The 21,074-nt window shown below is 48.2% G+C and overlaps 1 protein-coding gene across 27 annotated transcripts in view; it reads left to right on the forward strand.

The window, feature by feature from the left end:
* The window catches only part of LOC115559596 (neurexin-1a), a 225,967-nt gene that overhangs the window by 125,968 nt on the left and 78,925 nt on the right, over positions 1 to 21,074 (forward strand). The window contains exon 1 of one of the 27 annotated variants that reach the window (XM_030378541.1): positions 2,465 to 3,831. The exons of 23 other annotated variants lie outside the window; for them this stretch is intronic. In XM_030378541.1, the coding sequence (XP_030234401.1) occupies positions 3,558 to 3,831 (274 nt within the window). In that variant the 5' untranslated portion in view covers positions 2,465 to 3,557. Of the gene's footprint in view, positions 1 to 2,464; positions 3,832 to 21,074 lie in introns of those variants that run through there. 3 more of the 27 variants (XM_030378540.1, XM_030378543.1, XM_030378542.1) reach the window with 3 other exon arrangements.

The following is a 21,074-nucleotide window of genomic DNA, read 5'->3' on the forward strand; positions in this document are numbered from 1 at the left end:
TGCAGTGGGTAGAGAGCGATGCAGCATCTGGTGTATATACGGGCTCCTTGGATACAAAGAGTCGCAGCAGACGCCATGTTTGTACAGATTGTCCGTGCTCATCATCTAGTTGTGGTTTAGCTTATCGCTTATGTGTTAATTTTTTCAGCACTTTTCTGCGGTGTAAAAGTGTTGATGATGTGCAGGATTTGGCACATCTCTCCTTTCGCTGAAGGAGTGTTCAAATGTAAATACTAATGCAAGGCTCCTCAACAATAGTCTCAGGCACGGACTTGATGGCTAGTGATGTCGCCGCTCGTTGAAATGACGCCATGCGTGAGGCTGTCGTTATCTCGTTCATCTGTGTCGTCGCGTATTTTTGATTTGATGACGAAAAAAGTTGTTTTTTTACAGAGGTTCAAATGGGGTTATGGTGCAGTACGTCGATTCGCCACTGGGGGGCAACCATTAACAGATAACTGTTGGCAAAGTTGTGTTGGGTATTGCTTCACTGCACTCCCTCCCTCTTTCCCTGCCATTCTCTTCCTGTGTCTCTCACTCTCTGCCGTTTTTTCTATCCTGTGAACTGAATTTCCAATGCAAACTGAACAACACCCGGGCATGGGCTGGCCCGTTCACTGCGTGTCCCCAACTCCCGGCTGTGGTTGTGTCTCGATGACATTCAGCTCTCCGTCCGGGTTTTGGGAACACGGATCAGTGCACGACGTGTCCTTGGCGAGGCCGCTCCAATAGATTGCTTTATTAGCTGTAATTATGCAGATAGCAACTGCTGATAATTATTCACCTGTAAACACACGCTCTCTCCTTATCGTTTGTTTTTGAGTTGTGGTTCTCTGCCTGCAAACTCTGAAGCACCAGCTGGTTGAAGACAACGCCGAGGCTCCTGCAACGCAGTCATGTAGCGGGCGAAGCATCTGCTGTGCTGGGCATGCCCGTCTCTGACGAACAGGCGGCACATACAGACTTATCAAGACTACAAAGGAGCATGTGTCGTCCACATGTGCACTGAAGCCTCGTTGGGTTTCTATGCGCAACTCACTCGATGCATCGGGGAAGCCGACCCCACCCGTGCGTTCCAGCGTTTGATCGCTGCCGTCGCATCAAAGCGTACCCAAACATCCAGGGCAAAGTCCTCTCTGAGTCCCGCCCCCTCAACAATAAAGCTGTCCGCTCGCAACGCACAATCATGCACAATTCATCCACCCAACAATTCTCATTAGAATGTATTATTGTCCGCTTAACGGAGTAGAACGCCAGTTGGCCCGCCAAAAAGAAGCCCTTTTCATTCGCCGTCCTCAGTGCACACAGTGTTGTGTTACGGGGGGGGGGTAGACGCTAAATGAGCAGTGTGCAAACGGGGGCAGGCGGACTGCAGCTGAGCCCCCGCTGCTCTTGCCAGTCGCCAAAGCCAGAAGCGTCGGGCACAGTTCTCCCCAACTCAACCGGATCGTGTTTTATCAGCAGGGCTTTTATGTCCACATGTTCCCTTGCATCCCCCTTAGCGGGTGCTGCACACTGAGCCCCCCCCCCCCCCCCCCTGCCCACGCCCCGTCCCCGTCTCGCTGGTGGGAGATGCAGTTCTTCATGACTAGCCTTCTTCTTGCAAAGCCATTCAGCAAGCCTCCCTCAGTGGACGGTTTCCCAACTGCCGGTTCAGTCACCCAAGTGTGTGTGATCGTCACAGTTTCGGTGTGTCAGTGAATTTGTTTGCTTTCTTTGTTGATCTGTGTATCTCTGTGTGCTTTTGGTGTCTGTGGGTTTGCGGGATTTTCTTTATTGAAGGAGACCGGAGAGGGTAGCCGTGTAGTCGCCGCCGCCGCCGCCGCGCTATAAGTGCCGTTGTCGGTCGTGATGTTCTTGGCTTTTCGTTTCCTACGATTGCGTCTTGAAACCTGAGAGGTATCAATGGGAGGCAGACTTCCTCCAGATGTGAAGACAGGCTGAGGGAAGGAGTAAAGATCCTCAAGGGACTCACTTTCTCTTCTGTGTTGACTCACAGAAGAGGAAGAAGAAGAAAAAGAAGAAGAAGAAGAAGAAGAAGGAGGAGGATAAAACAAGGCAAACAACGAGGGAAACAACGTTTGACCACAATGGAAAGTGCCAAACTGAACAAGAAGATGAGGTGGAAGTGAAGGGGGAGCCAAGCCTCCAATCATCTCCATCTCTTCTGTACTTCCAGTTTTTTCTCACACCTTTCGGTGACTCCACGTCTACGTGGACGGAGGGAGCAATGAATCGGGAGAGCGGCGAGGGAGACGAGGCAAAGGAATCCAGGATAAGGGGACGCTGCCTACCATAGGCTCGTCCTCTGCATTGCTCAGAGGCTCCACTGATTCGCTGTGTGGATGCTACCCATTTGCATAGCCCCTCTCTCTTCCCGATCCCTGGCTGGCTGTTGAAGCTCCCCCCTCTCCTCCTCCTCCTCCTCCTCCACCTCCCACTCTCCTCCACTCCTCGGTCCTCCTTGTTCTCCTCCCTTCCACTCTTCTCTCTCTTGCGCACATCTTCAGCTGGAGCTGAACTGCCTGGGCTGCTCGCGTGCCGTCCGCGTGTGTGTTTAATGCGCGTTGTCGCATGCGCGCCTGGTTGTGTGTGTGTGAGCCGTTGGAGGGAGAGCAGTGTGTGTGTGTGTGTGAGAGAGCGGTGTGTGTGTGTGTGTGTGTGTGTGTGCGCGTCTTAGCGCTCGGGGCTGCTCTGTCGTCAGGTGCTCCCGCCGCTGCCTTCCTGCCGGGCGGTCTGATCGCTGAGTTGAGTTGCGATCTCTGGATGAGGGGGAACGGCTGCTTCGCTCGCCACAGCTGACAGTCACTGGAGACGCTGCTGCCGCTGCCGCTGTTGCTGCTCGGCGGCTCTGGTCACTCCGGGATCCAACCGACGACCGTAGCTGGAGGAGGACGCTGGGCACAGGAGCAGGAAGAAACGAAAAGGAGGGAAAGTCAGCCCGCGTCTTGTGGTTTCGTGCGCAGGCAGATGTACTCTGTGAAACGTCCTGCTGGGCTTTTTATCGCTTTTTTTTGTGCCTCTTGATTTTTTTTACTTTTCCTCGCAGTGGGTTTTTGTGGAATAAGTGGTGTGTTTTGGCATGGGGGGGCCGACGTGTGCAATTTGGTGAGCTCTCAGCAGAAGACGCTGTGAGAAGAGGGAAGCAGGTTGGCAGCATTGAATCGAGTTCGGATTTCTTTCTTCCTCCATTGATGTTTTTTCCCACTAATTCTCTCTCGAGTGAAGGCTTCTTTGTGTGCAGCGTACGATGAGCGATCATACTTTGTGTCCCTGGGTTCCTTTACGGATTTCCTAACACAGCGACAACACAAAAGAACCTCAACAAGGAGAAGGGTCGTTTTATCTCCCTGACCCTAACCCCCCCCCCTCTTTCTCTCTCTCTCTCTGATTCAATATTGTTTGTGGGTCCTTCCCCCCCCCACACCTCTATTCCTCTGTTAGTGGATCTGCGCTAGTCTTTTGGGAACCTCGGACACACCCCCAGGAGATGGGCGGCGGGGCTCACTGAAGACCCACCTCGATCGGTAGCCTCATCCGGGGCCCACGTAGGGAAGATGTTCGGATGCTGGTGGACACAGGTAGCTCCCTCGAGGACCGCCGGGGAGCTGTGCAAGTGCCCAAAGCAGCGGGGCCGCTACCCGCCTCTGGCCGGCCTGCTGGCCCTGTGGATCGGGGCCGTGGCCCTGGGCTTCGTGGCCGGCTCAGAGTCGGGGGCCGCGGACGTGCCGCGCCACAACCACCTTTCCCACGGAAACAAACGCCACCACACTGTGCCTGCCGCCGTCGCCGCTGCACACGGTTCGCCTGCCTCTCTACGGGCAGGGCACAGTAAGTTGATGCTTTTTGTAAAGACGATGTGTTCGCTTTAGGGGAGGATTGGCAGGACGATGCTCGCTCGTCATCCAACGCCGTTCTCACAGGGAAGCCTCCCCTTGAACGCGATGGGCGACTTCTGTCTGTAATGCCTTTGCGTGTTTTTCCTTGGTTTTGTCGATTTAGTTTGGTAACCTTGGTGAGGACCATAACCTACTGTGTGTTTCTGCCAGTCTTTAGCACGTTTTCCCTTTTAATTCATCCTCTATCATTGCTATAATTATTAGGACCTCCTTACTATAATTATCTCCCCAGCTCTGAGACGCACATGACAAGTCAAGTGCGGCTCCATCCATTTTTTTGTGAGTCTCAGCACTGTGCCCTGAGTCTCCCCTGCGCTGAGATTAGCCCTATCCCTATCTGCAGATGCTCCGCTGTGCCCAGATTAGACAGGATTAGAAGGTGGCTCAGCCCCCCATGTCATCCCATGGGTTGCTGGGGAGGGGAGGGTAGGGGGGGGGGGGGACAAAGAGGTGTTGTCTGCAGTCCTGCACACAGACACACACACACACATACACACACAAGCACACACAGGCTAACATGCAAACACAGCCCATGGTCCCAAGACTGGGACCTGGGGCCTCTTTATGATGCGTGTCAGTGAGGTCTGTGTCTTGGAGAGAGAGAAGAAAGAGAGAGGAGGGAGAGTGGGAGAGAGAGAGAGAGAAGGAGAGAGAGAGGTAGAGGGGGATGTAGAGTGAGGGAGAGAGGAATGAGATGGAGCCAGAGTGCGCGAGACAGATGGAGAGAGAGAGAGAGAGAGAGAGAGAGAGAGAGAGAGAGAGAGAGAGAGAGAGAGAGAGAGAGAGAGATGGATAGAGGGAGAGGGATTGAGAGATAGATGGAGATTGAGATCCAAAAAGAACAGAGTCAGAAATGGATACAGAAAGATAGTGAAGAGAAAGATAGGATGGAGAGAGACGAAGGACACGAGACAAAGAGATTATGTAGATGGACTGAAAACAGATAAGAAAAGACTAGAGTGCAAGACAGATAGAAAAGGAGAGATTAGAGACAAGAGAGAGAGAGACATGGATAGAAGATGAGCGATAAAGTAAGACGAGGGGAAGACCGTGCAAGAGAGGCAGAGCGGTGAAGAGGGAGAGAGGAATATGGGATTAGTATCCCTCCCGAGGAAGTACTTATAATATACTGCAATGTGCGACTAATTGTGGTTTGTAAGGTGCTGCAGGTTTAGCTTCCCCTGCTCCCCTTATTATGCCAACTGCGTGGCTGCTTCCAACCCCACTTTTGTGTGCATTCTGCTGTGAGGGACATTTGCAATGGGAGGAAAAAAAACGAGATGTGTGTCCACTCTCCCTGTGATGGACACTCTCCCCGTGTCCATCATGCGTGCAGGCCAGGTGTGTTGGCAGCAGCGCCACTGCTGTGTGGCCGTAGCACGCTGCTGCTGGTCTATGCACTGACGTAATGATGAGCTGCGATGGCCTATCATTATCACTTCTGGGTTTGGATCGTTTTCTTTATGCTTGCAACACGGAAGAGTGGATTGATTCTCGCTCACAGAGAATGATCATCTCTATTGTGAACGGGATCGTATTTAATTAATTGTATTGATACAAATTTGGTTTCTTATTATTGTTTAACTCGCACACAGATCCGCCCTGTGTGATTACTCTAGTCTAGAAAGGCCAATGCGATGATTCAGTGCGTTGATTAATGTCTGAAATAAAGAGGGGGTTGCAGGAGATGTGCGGAGTGAACGGGTCACCGCTTGGAAAGAAAGCCCAGCTCCTGCTCCAGTGGTTTTGGGTCAGGGGCTCTGGGGGGGGGGGGGGGGGGGGGGGGGGGGGGGGCTAGGGGGGGGGGGGGGGGGGCGGGGGCGGTAGAGGAGCAGGCAGGGGATGACTCCTTGAAACGATTCGGAGCTCTGTGGGTCGCGGTGCCGGTGCCGGTCCTCGGTGGTGACGATGACGCAGATCAGAGCCACGGCCGAGTCTGCGGAGACAACAAGAGAAGACAATTAGGCCAGGGCCTGTCTGGAGCAGATCCGGCTTTCAGACAGGCTCTCGGCCCCTTTGTCTCCCCTCCCATCGGACCCTGAGGCGGGTGCTCGAAATAGGCCAGATCTCTCAACTTAATACGAGCGTGTTCGGGCTCATCGACTATCCTCTGGTGTGTCATTTGCCACGGGAGGCGAATGAGACGGGGGCGGGATGCATGGTGTTTTTTCTTACAAAATAGTTGTGGTTGGTGGAGTATGGTTGATGGCCAGAGAGTGTGTGGTGCATTGTGGGTCTGCATGTGGTCGGGTGGGATGTGAGCCTGCATCTGGACCCCTGACGGAGAACTTCAGTCATAGTGTCACAGTGCACATGGTGTACATTTAGGCCAAGTGTGCAAACGTGCATGTGTGTTCCCAAACTACGCTTTTGATTATCTAACAGGTTTTTTAGCCTCACAGGTCGTGGTGATGTTCAAAGCTGTATGTACCTGTCTTTCATTATCAACATAATGATGCTTTCAGCTGTTGAGTGAGAAAAAGCGTCCCCATTGATTACACATTGCTGTTGTCTTACGTTCATCAGAAAGCGACCCGCGCGTCAGACCGTACGCTCACGCTCCCTTTCAGAAGAGTAATCGAGGACAAACCCCCCCACCCTCTTTTATCCAGGCTTTTCTTTGGTGTGCCGAAACTTCCATCGCCTCTATTGAATCATGTGGAAAATAGGAGAAAATTACCGCGGCTGTGATGTATGAAATTGACTCTGCTGTGTGGATGCATTGTTTGCTTAGCCCTGGCCGTAACGACGCTCCATCAGTGTCTGAAGAATAGGCCTCTGAAAGCGACGGTGTGCTTCAGTCACGTGTCCCCCCAAACATCTCATGTGTGTTTTACCGACTCTCCACGAGAGTCGGGAGAGACACAGAGGACGATGCAGGAGGGCAATAAATACTAATTAGATTCCAAAACAATAATCAGATAAAAAATGACTTGTTTATACCACAGAACACTAATTAAAATGGATCACAATGTGAGCCACTATGATTTGGCATTTGGCCTTAGGGATGGATAGATAACCCTGTCTTGCGAGGTTTTAATTATTTTTCCCGTGTGCGTGTCAACATCGCGGAACCAAAGGGCATTTCTGGTGGGGCTTTTTAAACGGCGTATGCATGGCCATTGATGTCAACCCTTTTTGAAATACATGTCAAGTCAAAGTGCTCCCTCGTGTTTCTCTGCCAGAACAGAACTCTCATTTCAATTCTGTTTGTGTTTTGTTTCTATGGGCTGTTTTCATCATTCAGGCAGAGCAAAGCAATCGAACTGATTACAATCAATGATAGCAATCTTCCCACCTTCTCAGCTAATGATAGGATGGATTGGAGACGTCTGCCTCTATGCCACACTGAAAGGAACCGCGGTTAAGCTCAGAGAGGCGAATAATAGACGCAAGGTCGTGAGCAGCGAAACAAATAATTTTCGAGAGCAAAAACGGAAAGAGATAAGAGACGTATAGAACAAATATATGAAGAGGGGCAGAGAGAGAGAAGACGAGACAAAGAGAGAGAGAGACAAAGAGATAGAGACAGAGGGAGAGATATGAGGGGGAGAGAAAGAGGGAGAGAGAGGGAGAGGGAGCGAGGGAGAGAGGGAGAGGGAGAGAGAGAGACAAAGAGAGAGAGGGAAAGCGAGGGAGATGGAGTGAGGGGGAGATGGAGGAAAAGGGAAATATAGAGCAAATATATGAAGAGGGGCAGAGAGAGAGAGATAAAGAAATAGAGAGAGAGGGAGATGGAGGGAGAGAGAAGAGAGAAACAGAGAGAGAGAAAGAGAGAGAAGAAAGGGAGAGAGAGAGAGAGAGAGAAGAAAGGGAGGGAGGGAGAGAGAGAGAGAGAGAGAGAGAGAGAGAGAGAGAGAGAGAGAGAGAGAGAGAGAGAGAGAGAGAGAGAGAGAGAGAGAGAGAGAGAGAGAGAGAGAGAGAGAGAGGAAAGGGAGAGAGAGAGAGGGAGAGGAGAGGGAGAGGGAGAGGGAGAGGGAGAGGGAGAGAGAGAGAGAGAGAGAGTCGGATGGAGCTCCGATGTCGTCTTGCTGCCGGTGTGTACTGGGCTTGTATAATATAATTACGAGCATGTCTCTGGGCTGATGTCACTCCGAGGCGGTCGGGAGCCGACGCTGTCTGTTCCTGGGCGAGATGGCAGAGACGATGGCTGGCCTGATTAGGATCTGGGTACATGTTCGCTCCACTCCAGAGGGAGCAGGGGGCGGTTATTGAGCCAGGGAGCCAGCGAGCACCGCAGTCTGTGTAAACCAACTCCCTTCCCCTCTGCAGAAGAAAGACCTACATACGCCTCCCGTTTTCCTGTGTGTCCCCCACCCCCCCCCCCCCCCCCCCCCCCCCCGCCTGCCTGTACTCTTATTCTTTGCTTGATGATCCTACCTTTGCGACATCTCTAGATCCATCCCTATGAGCGCTGTCTCACTGTGTCACTCCCTTTGCCTTTCCTTCAGCTCACCTCCCACTCCCCCCCCCCCCTACCCTCCTCTCCCCCTCTCCCCCCTGCCTCTCAACCACGGCCCTCACTCTCTACAGCGCCCATCCAAGCAGACACGCGCGTGGGCAGCCCCGTGTGCCTGCAGTGGTGGTCGGTGTGTGTGTGTGTGTGTGTGTGTGTGTGTGTGTGTGTGTGTGTGTGTGTGTGTGTGTGTGTGTGTGTGTGTGTGTGTGTGTGTGTGTGTGTGTGTGCGTGTGTGTGAGAGTGTTTGTGTGTGTTTATGTGTGGGTCCTTCGCCGCTGACCCAACCGTGGGTTGGCACGACAGGAAATGAGAGTTGACCACGCGTGCGGCCAGGGCAGACATGCGGGGGGGGGGGGCTAGGGGTTGGCGGGGGCGTGGGGGTGGGTCAGATGAGCAATTCTCCCTGTTCTCCTTTTTTTTTTGTTCGAGTCGCAAGCAAGAGTGCATGGTCAGACCCCAACCCCCGAGGGCTGCGTGCGTGTCCCAGTGGCATGTGAGGGGATTCGGGATCAGTTTGAAGTCTCCTACTCCCCGTACCACCCCCCCCCCCCCCCCCCCCCCCTCCTCCTCTTCCTCCTCCTTCTCCTCCTCCTCCTCCTCCTCCCTCCACTAGATACTCAATGAATCATCAGCGCCGTCATTATCTCAGGCTCATCTCCCTCTGTCACTTTCATGCACTCACCGAGGACGTTTATCTCTCTGTACCTCCGTGCGGGCTGCTCCCTGGCTGCCTTTTCAAAGCTTTCTCGCGTGTTTGGATTCTGGGTAGACGTGGACGGCACGGGATTAGACAAAATAGTAAATACCCTTTATTGACATGTAAGGTCAAACCTTCCGCAGATGTAGTGCCGCATCTGAAAAAAAATTCCTGTGCAGCACAGACGGTGGGTGGTTAGTCATTGAGAGCAGATATTCGACAACAAGATGGGCTGTCGAATCCATGCTGCCAGAAATCGCCACCTGCGGCAGCGCGATCGGCCTCGTTCCACCAATGTATATCGCAAAGGAAGAACTGCCCGAAGGAAAGAGTAGGGCTGCTGGCCAGAGCGTTAACAGATGATAAGTGGGAACCACAAACGTCTTGGTGGTTGAAATGCCTCTCAGTTTATCGGGGGGGGGGGGGGGGGGGGGGCACAGCGAAGGGAACACGGCATATGTCACCATATTGCACGTGGAGCCTGTATCGAGGCATTCATGCAAACAAACATTATCCCATGCAAACATCCTCCAAATAGGCATCAACAGACTGACGCATACAGTACAGTCACACACACACACACACACACACACACACTAACATGCACACGCACACACACATACATACACATACATGTATGTGTATGTGTTTAAACTTTAAACACATTTAAACTTAGTGTTTAAATGTGGGCGATAGTGTTCACATGTGGTCGATAGGGTTTACATGTGGTCCATAGTGTTTAAATATGGTCGATAGTGTTTGCATCTGGACTGTGGTCGATAGTGTTTAAATGTGATCGTTAGTGTTTTATTATGGTCGATAGTGTTTAAATGTTCTTTTCCCTCTCTCCACCTCATCCCTCACTCTCCACCTCAAGCTGGTGTGTGGTGAGCGTTCTGGCGCCGATTGGCTGCCGTGCATCACCCAAATGGGTGCTACATACTGGTGGTGGTTAGTTAGGTCCCCCCCCCCCCCCCCCCCTTCACTGTAGGCGTCTTTGAGTGTCTAGAAAAGCGCTAAATAAATTCAATGAATTATTATTATTATTATTACATACATATATATGCACACACACACAATTTGTAATCTGAAACATCCTCTCTCTGTCTTTGACTTAATCATATTCCTATTTTGAATTCATCTTTTTGGTATATTGAATGGTCTACAATGGTTCCTAAGATGGCACATAACACATTCATAAAATGTTCAAATATCGTTGCACAGACATCATTCCAGCAGATTTCCACAGTAACACATTTGTTTCAAGGAAAAGGTTGAGGTGCGTGTCTGTGTATGTTTGTGTGTGTGTTTGTGGACAGAAGGGAGATAGTAGGAATGTCTTGCAGCCCGATATCCTTCAAGCCCAGAAAGGAGAGAGCCAGGCCACTGACAAGGCCCTGTCCGCGTTGCTTGGCGAGCTGAGACTAAAATGTATGATTGTCATTGATCAGCCTGATCGATGGTGGGCCTCGACTTGAGTTACACACTGCTTGTTCAAGTGTGATGCCCTGACTGGTCCGCATCTCCTGGCTCGCTGCATTCTAAGTTTGCTAATACATTGATTTCCCCGGCTAAAGTGCGGCAGCGGTAATGATCGCGGTTGGAAAATGAGGAAACTAGAAGAAGGAAACAGAAATGTGGTGTATGATTAATCCGCCCCAAGGCTGCACCGGTAGTCATATATTTAACCGTTTGCATAAATTATGGATGTGCCAATTCTCCCAATCAGAGGCAGCAATGTTGTAACTATTCTATTCCTGTAATTTGCAATTGCTTACCTGCAGCACAGTGGCTGCAGAAAGAAAAGCTGGCCCTAATCCACACTAATAGGATCGCGTCGGATTTCACCTTCTCTGTTGCTCCCACCATCTCTCGCTGCCTCAGGCCTGCCGGCATGAGCTGATAAAAGAAAATACATAAATGAATATATAGATAGATTCATGAATTTGTATTTGTATATTTTTCGATATAAAAAGCGCTGAATCATGAGCTATCATATTAGCATATATCTTTGCAACATGCTGTTGATATACAAAGTATACCCACACATGTTTCCGATGCGGCACATCAGTGTTAGATAAGAGCCGAACGCGGGCTGATTACGGTGCTCCCACACTGAGCTGGCATGATGCAGCCAGGGCCCCTGCACCTGAGCTGCAGGACTCAGGCACGCACGCACGCACGCACGGACGCACGCACGCACGCACGCACGCACGCACGCACGCACGCACGCACGCAGACGTGCGTGAGTGCGTGCATGAACGCAGACGTGCGCGCGTGCGTGCATGAACGCAGACGTACGCGCGTGCGTGCATGAACGCAGACGTACGCGCGTGAGGTGCATGAACGCAGACGTACACGCGTGCGTGCATGAACGCAGACGTTCACGCGTGCGTGCATGAACGCAGACGTACACGCGTGCGTGCATGAACGCAGACGTGCACTCACACACACAAGCACACCTGAATGCAAGTACACTCACACACACAAACATATGCGGAACACATGTACGCACCAGGCAGTATAGCACTTGGTGGCTTCGTGTTTATTACTGTCAATCGTTGCCCACCTGATCTTCCTCAGATTGATATTGCATTGTACCATTTCCTGTAAGATATGCGGCTAATTAAATAGCATTACACCATTTAGAGGGGCCTACTTTGAAAGTAAGGCGCTGGAGTAATAGGCAAAGCAGATGATTAATCCCACAATTAGGGCTGAGGCGTATTCCTGTTCCCCAGGGCGGGGGAGTAAAACAGTCCATGTGACTTACCAACACTTTCATGTACAAATGGCCCGCATATTTAAAATAGCATGAAAAAACGTTCGGCTGTGACTTTGATCTTGTATATGTGCAATTAACAGAACCGACCTATGGTGATTTCATCTGCTTTATTTTCTGTACAGCGATTAAATCCGTTTGCACTTTGTACTTACTTTAAAGAATTTCACCGCCTGTGTATAATGCTCTCGCCTCCCTCTGCGGGATTGTAATCGGCTACCCTCCATTAAAGGTGACTTGTTGGAGCCTCTTGGCCAAATCAATGTACCGTATATTCCGAAAATAAACAGTTAGATGTTCCTTGGGTCGGCGAAGACCACGCGTTGCCGGTCAACTGATGGTTGAGTAAGCGTCTGTGAGTAATTGGAGATAATGCCGATTCAAGCTTCAGTAAAACCTTGAACTCTTTGACAGATTTAGAGAACAAGGCATCTTTTTTTGCGAGCAATTCATTTAGTCCAGAGACTTTGTGTTGTCATTCATGGACTGAGAGCACGTTGAAGAAAACGCTCTTCCTCTGCCGTATTTTAGTCAGTTATGAAGCGATGCCGAGGTTTATTTCCATTACGAGGTTATCTTTTACTCGCACACGCCTGATGTAAATTAGCATATGGGCTTTAAATCGTGACGGCATTAGGATCTAAGGGCATTAGCAGAAAACACAAATCACTGAAAACAGCGCAGATTTTTTCTTCTTTCGATCTCTAAATGTTTGAAAGATCGACCTATACCCTGCTTTGGAGAATAAGTATAGCCCTATGAAATCAGTGTTATTTTTTATGTTGTTTTACGATTTGTGCTAATTTTATCATCAGGAAGAGTGTCTACTTATGTGAATTAATAAAATTAACAATTAAAAGTACATTTTTAATGATGCAACGCACACAATGCACACACAACATTGCACTATTTGGAACTATAGAACGATAGTTAGCTAGATGTAGAGGCAGACCCCTGTTAGCGGCATCGCTATATTTCCCCACGAAAGCTTGTTGTTTGGAATATCACCAATGACGATGTTAGAACGCCCTTCTGTAGAACGGCTGTTATCTGTCGAACACACGGGCCAGGTGAGTTTGCCGGAGGCTGCTTTCATATTCGGCCAATGCTCCCTGTTTGTAATGCTTCACTAGAAACGAGCTTTCTTATCTTTTCTGACTCTTTTCAGACTCGGAGCACACAAAGTACTGAATAAATTCTTGTCTTGAATCTGCGGATGGCTTGGACTAGTAATGGTTGTTTGATGAGACATGCTCTGGTAACACGGTGCTGTTCCTTGTTCACATAGGCTTCAGATGGGTCCAATCAATAGTTTGTTGACAGAATTTGATCAATAGTTTGTTGACAGAATTTGCAGTTTAACTGTTCATCCCCCAACGCATAATAGTCCCCGAATTGCTCTGCTCTGAATTTAGATTTGGGTCGATCTTTTCTGTTTCTAAGAGGACTTGGCCATCTTAGATGGACTCTTTGTAATGTTTCTCAAAGTAGTGACAAGGAACAATGCGACTGAAACCCCCTCAGAATTATTTATTCATGCCTACTCGTCTGTAAGGTTCTGAGACTTATGTGCCCTACACTCTTTCCTCTTTAGCCGATTACAGTTTTTGTAATATTAGGGAAATTCTAGGTTATCCCTTCTTCCAATCGAGATAATGTAGGACAGTGTAGTTGCTGGGGTCTTTAACTACCAACCAAAAGGTGCTAAAGCTCTGAATGAACGGACAAGCCTTTAGTGCATATCTGCCTGGGCTTATTTGATATTCAATAAATCACAAGTGCTCTTCAAAGCCGCCCAGGGACCTGAAACACAGCGTGTTTGCTAGTAAGCTTTGCTAGCATTGGCATGGTATAATGCTCATTGTAAGACGCACCAACGGTTTTGGTTCCTAAAATTGGGATGCGTTATTCTTTTAGTGCTTATTGTGTATTTAAGAGGTTTGGCGTGTTGCTCTTTACTTCCCTTACACATGTATGTTTACCAAACATATATAGGTAGCTACATAGGCTTCAGATTGGTTTTTATTTTATCAATACTGCTAGATGGTAGGACGGATACACAGAAAGGCAGATCCTTGGAAAGAAAATGACTAAAAGCACCCTTTTGCCTTTTTCCATACTATTGAAATGCTGTTAGATCTTCCCTTTTGTAATGATTTGTGGCTTTACTGGAGGCTGCTGCACACATTTGCTCTATCAGCAGTGCAGCATGGCGATATATTAAGCAAGATGCAGTAGCACTCTGCAATCTTCAAAGTGGTAGCCTTATAAGCGCTGGTTTATTTAGGGTTCGAGCCATATATAGCGCTGGGGCTTCATGCTCAGATTAGTGTGTGGAAGCTTGCTTCTGCTTTCCGCATGACTTCCTCAAGGTAATCATCGCCTACACTTCATGTTTTGATATTTTTTTCTAACCCTAACCCTAACCCAATAATTGGACCCACTTTACCTTACTTACTCACTAGGTCTGTCGACCTCACGGGGAAAATGCATAGATATTTATAATTGTCCTCAGCCCTGATTACACCGTATGTTTCAAGCACCGGAAAACGAACGGCTTAATCGTTGGACCCCCTCACTTTCATCCATTTGTTTCCTGGAACACACATCAAACCCCCCACAAAGCCGCCCAACAGTTCGCAGCCAACAAAATGGCCGACCGTGAACCACGGAGAAAGGAAGCGTTGTGTCTCAGGGAGGGCAAATCAAGCACGCGATGATGGGGAGAGTAAATTAGGAGCTGTCGATACTGTGGGACACCTCTATCGGTGCCAGGGCTTTTTTCTTTTGGCCGGGGGAGAGCAGATATGCAGCTGGCGAGAGCTCGACAAAGACCCCGCTTGGTGTATTGGTCAATTAAGACAGTGGATCCTGTCAGCTCCGCCCGGCCCCTCCATTCTGCTCCGCGGGCATGGCCGCTCGGGTCGCTCCAGCGCTCCGGTGAAGCCGGCGGAGCAGGGGACTCGGAGAGAGAGAGTGTGAGAGAGAGGGAGGTGAGAGCGTGGGGGGAGGGCCGTGGTGAACCCAGTGTCTTTGAGTGACATCGGTCGGCTGAGCATCCGCACCACAATGGCCCTGGCCCGGCGGGCAGGACTTTACCTCGGCCATGAATTGATGGTCTCCCGCCATGAAGAGCGCGGGGTGGTTGGTGTTACAATGCCCTGGGCCCCCCCTAGTGATGAGCTGAGAGCTTATCTCTTTAGAGAGGTGCAGGCATAAAGTAGAGGCGTGCGGCAGCAGTAGCCGCATGGCTCAATAACTGTCAAAACAACGGTGTACGACGGGCTGTTTTGACTCTAAGCGTCTCGGACGAGGTAGAAGCACCGTGGCGCGCCTTCTGCTGAATAGCGCCTGGGCCAGGCGGGAAACTGAAATGGGAAATTTCACAATTGGTATGATTGAATAGAAAGTGGATTGCACGCGAGTGTGGACATTTATGTAATTTCGAATGCGGGATTGAATTGGGAATGGTTCGGTTTTCTGAACAAATTGTACGGTTTGGGATAATCAGACCATAATGCAGATTATTGCAACAATTTCATTGCTATTCAATATAATCCTGAAGTTTCTAGCAATTCCTCTGTACAAGGGTAAACGGATAGATAGACGGTTAGATGGATGGATGGATGAGTGAACAGATGGTTATAAATATATTCAGATGGATTAATGCTATTACAATCATGACACTGATCCGATAAGATTGTGACATGTTCTACATTGTCTGATATATACTAGTCCAATACACGGCTATTATCAACACTAAATCCATCTAAACCAAACGTGCTTTGGTGAGCAGTGCTACAGCAGCCACTGGATAGAATGGTAAACAATTCTTGCCTGCGGTGGAGATGCAGTGTCTGGCCAGTGAACTGTATATATATATATATATTGAATGAGCTTATTAAGCCAACACACAGTATAACAGCCACTCAGAGCTGGTTTGATTTAGCACCTACTGTCCAGACTGTACTCTCAGCAGACCGCAAAGAGAAAGGCTTCGGCAATTATCTAAAAGTTGGCTTTTCCATTTGTAGGAACTTTTGACACAGCAACAAAGACGGAGTGCTTCGGAATAGAGGGTGTGTACTGTATATTCACAGTGTTAGCAAACACACTTTCTGTTCATTGGCCGGAATGTTCCGGGTCCGTCTCCCTAACAAGATGTGTTGGAAGGCAGTTGAAAGTCATCGAATAGGGGGACTCTAATGGGACGACGACTGCATAGAATGGCCGCCGCTGCGGGCAGCCCACCTCAATTCAGGCAGTCGTTCCTCTGTCAGCCTTCAGTTGGGCTGATTGAATACCGATTGGTTGTTAACTCGATTCTTGGGGCGTAATTCCTGTCATACTCTAGATTGCTAACATTGTTTTCGTGGGGGCTTAGACCTGGACACATACCAGGTGGCTCGTTCGCCGCCGCCAGCATCACTTCGATTACAAGGCGAGGCGACGGTTGGCACCGAGGGAGGATTAGGACAAGTCAACAGTCCATACCTGTCTTTAGTCTACCTCAAGGGCTATACTGCTCACACACACACAGCTAAGAGAGGGAATAGTCACTCTGCTAGTAAAGCTTCCAGAGCGAAGGCTAAATCGTTGCAAAGCCCTTGCGATACCTCGGTGGAACAATGCAGGGATAGAAAGAAAGTTGTGATTGGATGGAGAAGGTGGCGGAAATTGAAGAGCCGGGAAAACAGTCTATAAAGGTTTCTTCGGATGAACTCGGTTACTCTCATTCATAGCCGGAGATTCGCCAGGTGCTGTTTTACCAACACATGATTATAAATAATGACGGCATGCATGCACTCTGCTTGATGGGAATCGCTCATTTAACATTTCAATTTGAGTGTCTCAGGCTCTTATTTTATTTATTTTCTTCAGTGGAGAAACCATGACCCTTAGACTTGGCTTGGTTTATAGTGATTCACAAGTGTTTTCTTGAGAAGGTGAGACAGGTTAATTTCGTACCTGCGTGGTAATTGCATGGTGTTCACATGTATGTTTACAAGGTTTCCATCTCCATGCATAAACACACTATTGTCCACCCATTGTGACATGCTGTCATTTCAACTGTTTTGCAGTAATTGTTTTCCTTTACTTTTTTCCATTTTTATATTTTACCATTCAGTATTTTGAAAATGGATTGAAATACTGGTGTATTGCCAAAACACATTTTTGTCTTTGATATGATCCCTGCTGGCTGATGGCAGGTCACCGATGCTTTGATTAATGCACGATAACTGCTGTACACAATAATTTATTCAAGATATCTTTTCTTTTGATAGCGTAAGGTATCGTGTAATTACACACGGAGGATGTGTGTCTGTCTGTCTATCTATCTCTCGCTCTTCATCTCCATTTCGCTCTCTCCCCGACTGTGTGAACACTTTAGGATTGTTTCCAGCTACGAATAGGCAGCCGAACACATAGTTAGTTGGCTTGGTTCTGGAGCAACTTGCCAAGGGAGAACCCTCTTCGCAGGAAGCAACAGCGCTCGCGATTAGCCAACCAGTCTCTTTAATGGCTAAGCCAGAAAAGTGAAACGTGGAAATACAGACATTGTTCCTCGCAGGTGGTATTGACTAGCATGAGGTCCTCCACCAGACTACAATGGGATTGGGTTTAATAATGCTGTCTTCATCTATCCCTGTAATGATTTCCTAGAAGCTGAAATGGAATGGTAATTCAATAGACATTATCTACCTGGTTTTAATTGGCCTCCTCCCATGGGCAATGAAAGTACACGATATGGCCAAATAATCCTATCCATTTAAGCAGTTTTGCCAATTTCCAAGTGTTGGTGCCCGTGTGTGTGCGTAGTTGTGTGACTGTGTGTGTATTTCCTGAGGTAAATGAGTGTATTTCCTTGATTGTGTGTTTGTGTGTGTAGGTGTGTGACTGTGTGTGTATTTCTCCCGGTAAATGTGTGTATTTCCTTCCGGTGTATGTGTGTTTGTCTATAGGTGCATGGGTGTGTGTTTCCTGTGTACCAAGGCATCGCAGCAACATATATGGTGTGTTTTCCTGCAGGCATACATTATTAATGTGTGACACCTGAACGCCTGACTTAGTGGTGGTAGCCAGGCCATGAGGACCACTCTATCCAGTCCACTCTCATAGATCCGGGGCAGCGCGCCATGAAATGAAGACTGTGATAGATTACGCTAAATGAAACAATCAGTCTCCTATTAATCTGGCTCTATGAATATTCACGACAGCGGGTTGCAAATGATAAATCCCCCCAGACAGCAATTTTATGGACAGACATAATGAATTGAATGAAAATATATGAGAATACCTAATGAAATCTGAAACGGAAATCAAATGGTATTCGGCTAATAGCCGTATAGGCATTCATCTATTCAACGAAGGCAAACGCATTGCCCCTAGGTCCCGTTGATAAATCCCAGCGCTCAAGCACTCGCTCATGTTCTATTCAATGAATCACTTCACCGTTGAACTAAGAAGTGTCGTCAGTATGCTGTGTGTGTGTGTGTGTGTGTGTGTGTGTTCGGTGTGTGTTCCAGTTCTGGGTTGGGTCCATTCCACTGCTCAGAAGAAGCAGATTCTTCACTAGGTTTTCTTCATCGTTTCTGGCATCCATTTTATTTCCACCCGTATTGTATTGATTATTGTTTTGTGAAGAGGGGCTTTGGTCCGATATGGCGGGGGGATTCTCAAGACAGGTCCAACTCATTCAACGCGAGTGCAGTGGTATTCTCTAGTCTTAGTCCGAAATCAGACCAGAGGTCAAATGTTACAACTCAGGGGGGATGTTTAACACTGGGAATCCCTAGTAAGACTTAACAAATGAGGGAACATTAATGAACTATTTATTAAAATGAGTTAATGCCGTAATAATCATAGGGTCTCTTAGGGTTAGTGGGCTGGTGTTAACCCTAACCCTATTACATAATGTGTAAAGGATTAGCCTAGTTAACATGAACTACATTAGTAAACATGAACACCATTAGTTCATGGTGACTATACATCAGTAAACGTATTACTGCTACTTATGGTAATCAATGGTTCATTTATTTACCCTTATTAGTCAAGTGTTACCGAATCCCCTCCCCTTCCCAGGAAAGGTTGTCTATTTGCAGGACCTACATTGTTGAGTAGCTTTGGGGGGAGGTTCACAATCCCAAATCAAACGGCACCACCTCCACCCACCACCACCACCACCACCTCCTGCACCGAGGGAATTCTCTCAGCAATGCTAAGAATGGCTGAGCTCGGTCGCTTTCGGCTTCTTTTACGAGAAGAGGCATAAGCGAGCGGCGTGGTTATGGACGTGTGGGCTGTCAAAATCCATACGCGCGATCGTTCCAATTCACACGCGCAACGCTGCTATGAGATTAGCATTGAATTCCCCCCGCCCCGCTTCTCGGCAGCGGGGGTAATATGAGGCTCATTAGGAGACCGGCCCTGGAGGTCAGAGGAAAGACAGTCAGCGAGCCTGACCTTAGCCCCACACTGTGGGGTATTATGAACCATTGTTTGCACACACACACACGCACGCACGCACACACACACACACACACACACACACACACACACACACACACACACACACACACACACACACACACACACACACACACACACAAACACTAAACAGGGACTTTCAACCGTGTAGAAAATCTGTACGAATTGATGTAATGGAATCGAAGGTATTAAATAGGCTTGGGATTGGATTGTTTTTCCAGTGTTTGCTGAAGCGTTTTCACACTGACACAGCGGCCAAGGTAGAAGCGGTGTCTGCATATGTGTTGTTTTTGCTCTGGACCTCATATGAGACATCTATTTATTCATAGTCGTGTTAATTCTGCAGATTCTCCCTTTGCGGTGACTGTCGTTGGTCCCGTCAGTATTTGTCTTTTTGTGTTACTCCCCAGAGTGTAACCGTTTCTCAGCTGCTAAACAGCTTGGGTAATTAGATCTTTCTATTAAACCCAACTGATTTAATATTTTTGCCCAAAAACTGAAAATGTTAAAACTGTATCCAAAGTCAAAATATTGGACACCTCATTAGGCATGAATAATTTATTCATCAAGCATTTTATGTAGTGCGAATATAACAAATTGTGAATATAAAGGAGTGCACACATAATACAGTCAACCGAAAGAAGACCGTAAATATCATTAAATATTTACCTGATCAATCTCGACCGTAAACAATAGACACCTTGGAAGCGATGAACGAAAGCACAACTAATCCATACCCAGTGTCCTTCACCACGCCAGTGAATGCTGAGCATGTTGTGATGTTCTTACAAACCCGGACACCCGGACACCTTGCGCATTGTGTTCAATGTCAAGATTTCTCAGTCCCCCATAGCTTCTTCTCCCTCTGCATGAGAGTAGGGCTGCTCGATTACGGGAAAAATCATACTCACAACTATTTTGGTCAATATTGAAATCACGATTATTCAGACGATTATTTTTGAGTTTAAAAACATGTTGTATTTATTCAACATGTCTCTCCGAATTCTTTTTTTATAACAGAACTTCGAAATTTCACCTTAAAAATATACACAAAATGGTCAAAAAGAAAGATTTTCAATCTTAAATGATAAACAGATATGTATCCAGCTGTTCTGCCCCTTCTATAAAACATTAAAAAAAAAAGTCGATTATGTAAATTATTTGCGATCGTTTGACGCCAAAATAGAAATCGCGATTAAAATTCGATTAATCGGCCAGCCCTACGAAAGAGCATGCGGAAACGCGAACAAACACACTCAGTCTCTGGTAAACATGTTATTCAGGCACCGACTCTCAGTAAGGGATGCCTAGCATCCCCGTGGCCTTCAGAGAGGCTGTCGTCACGTCGCCTGTGCCTTCATGTCTCTACTTTAAACGCTTGTGCGTTTGTGCTGTCACACGCGCCCACACGGCGCCCCTTGTTTTTAATGCCAAAGACAAGTGATCGCGCATTCATGCAGAGAGACACCCGTTGGATCCAGGATAACAGCGACTGTATCTAATGACTACGGATAGATCTGTATCGAGCCCTCCCTCCACCCCCCAACACACACACACACACACACACACACACACACACACACACACACACACACACACACACACACACACACACACACACTCATCCCCCATGTCCCAGGAGACCCAAACGAATAAGGGGGGACGTGGAGGAAGTAGATAATTACTCCCACCACTGCAGGAATACGTGTGTGTATGTGTGTGCGTGCCTGCCTGTGTGTGTGTGTGTGT

This window comes from Gadus morhua, chromosome 15 (genome assembly GCF_902167405.1).
Source record: "Gadus morhua chromosome 15, gadMor3.0, whole genome shotgun sequence".
NCBI classification, from domain to species: Eukaryota; Metazoa; Chordata; class Actinopteri; order Gadiformes; family Gadidae; genus Gadus; species Gadus morhua.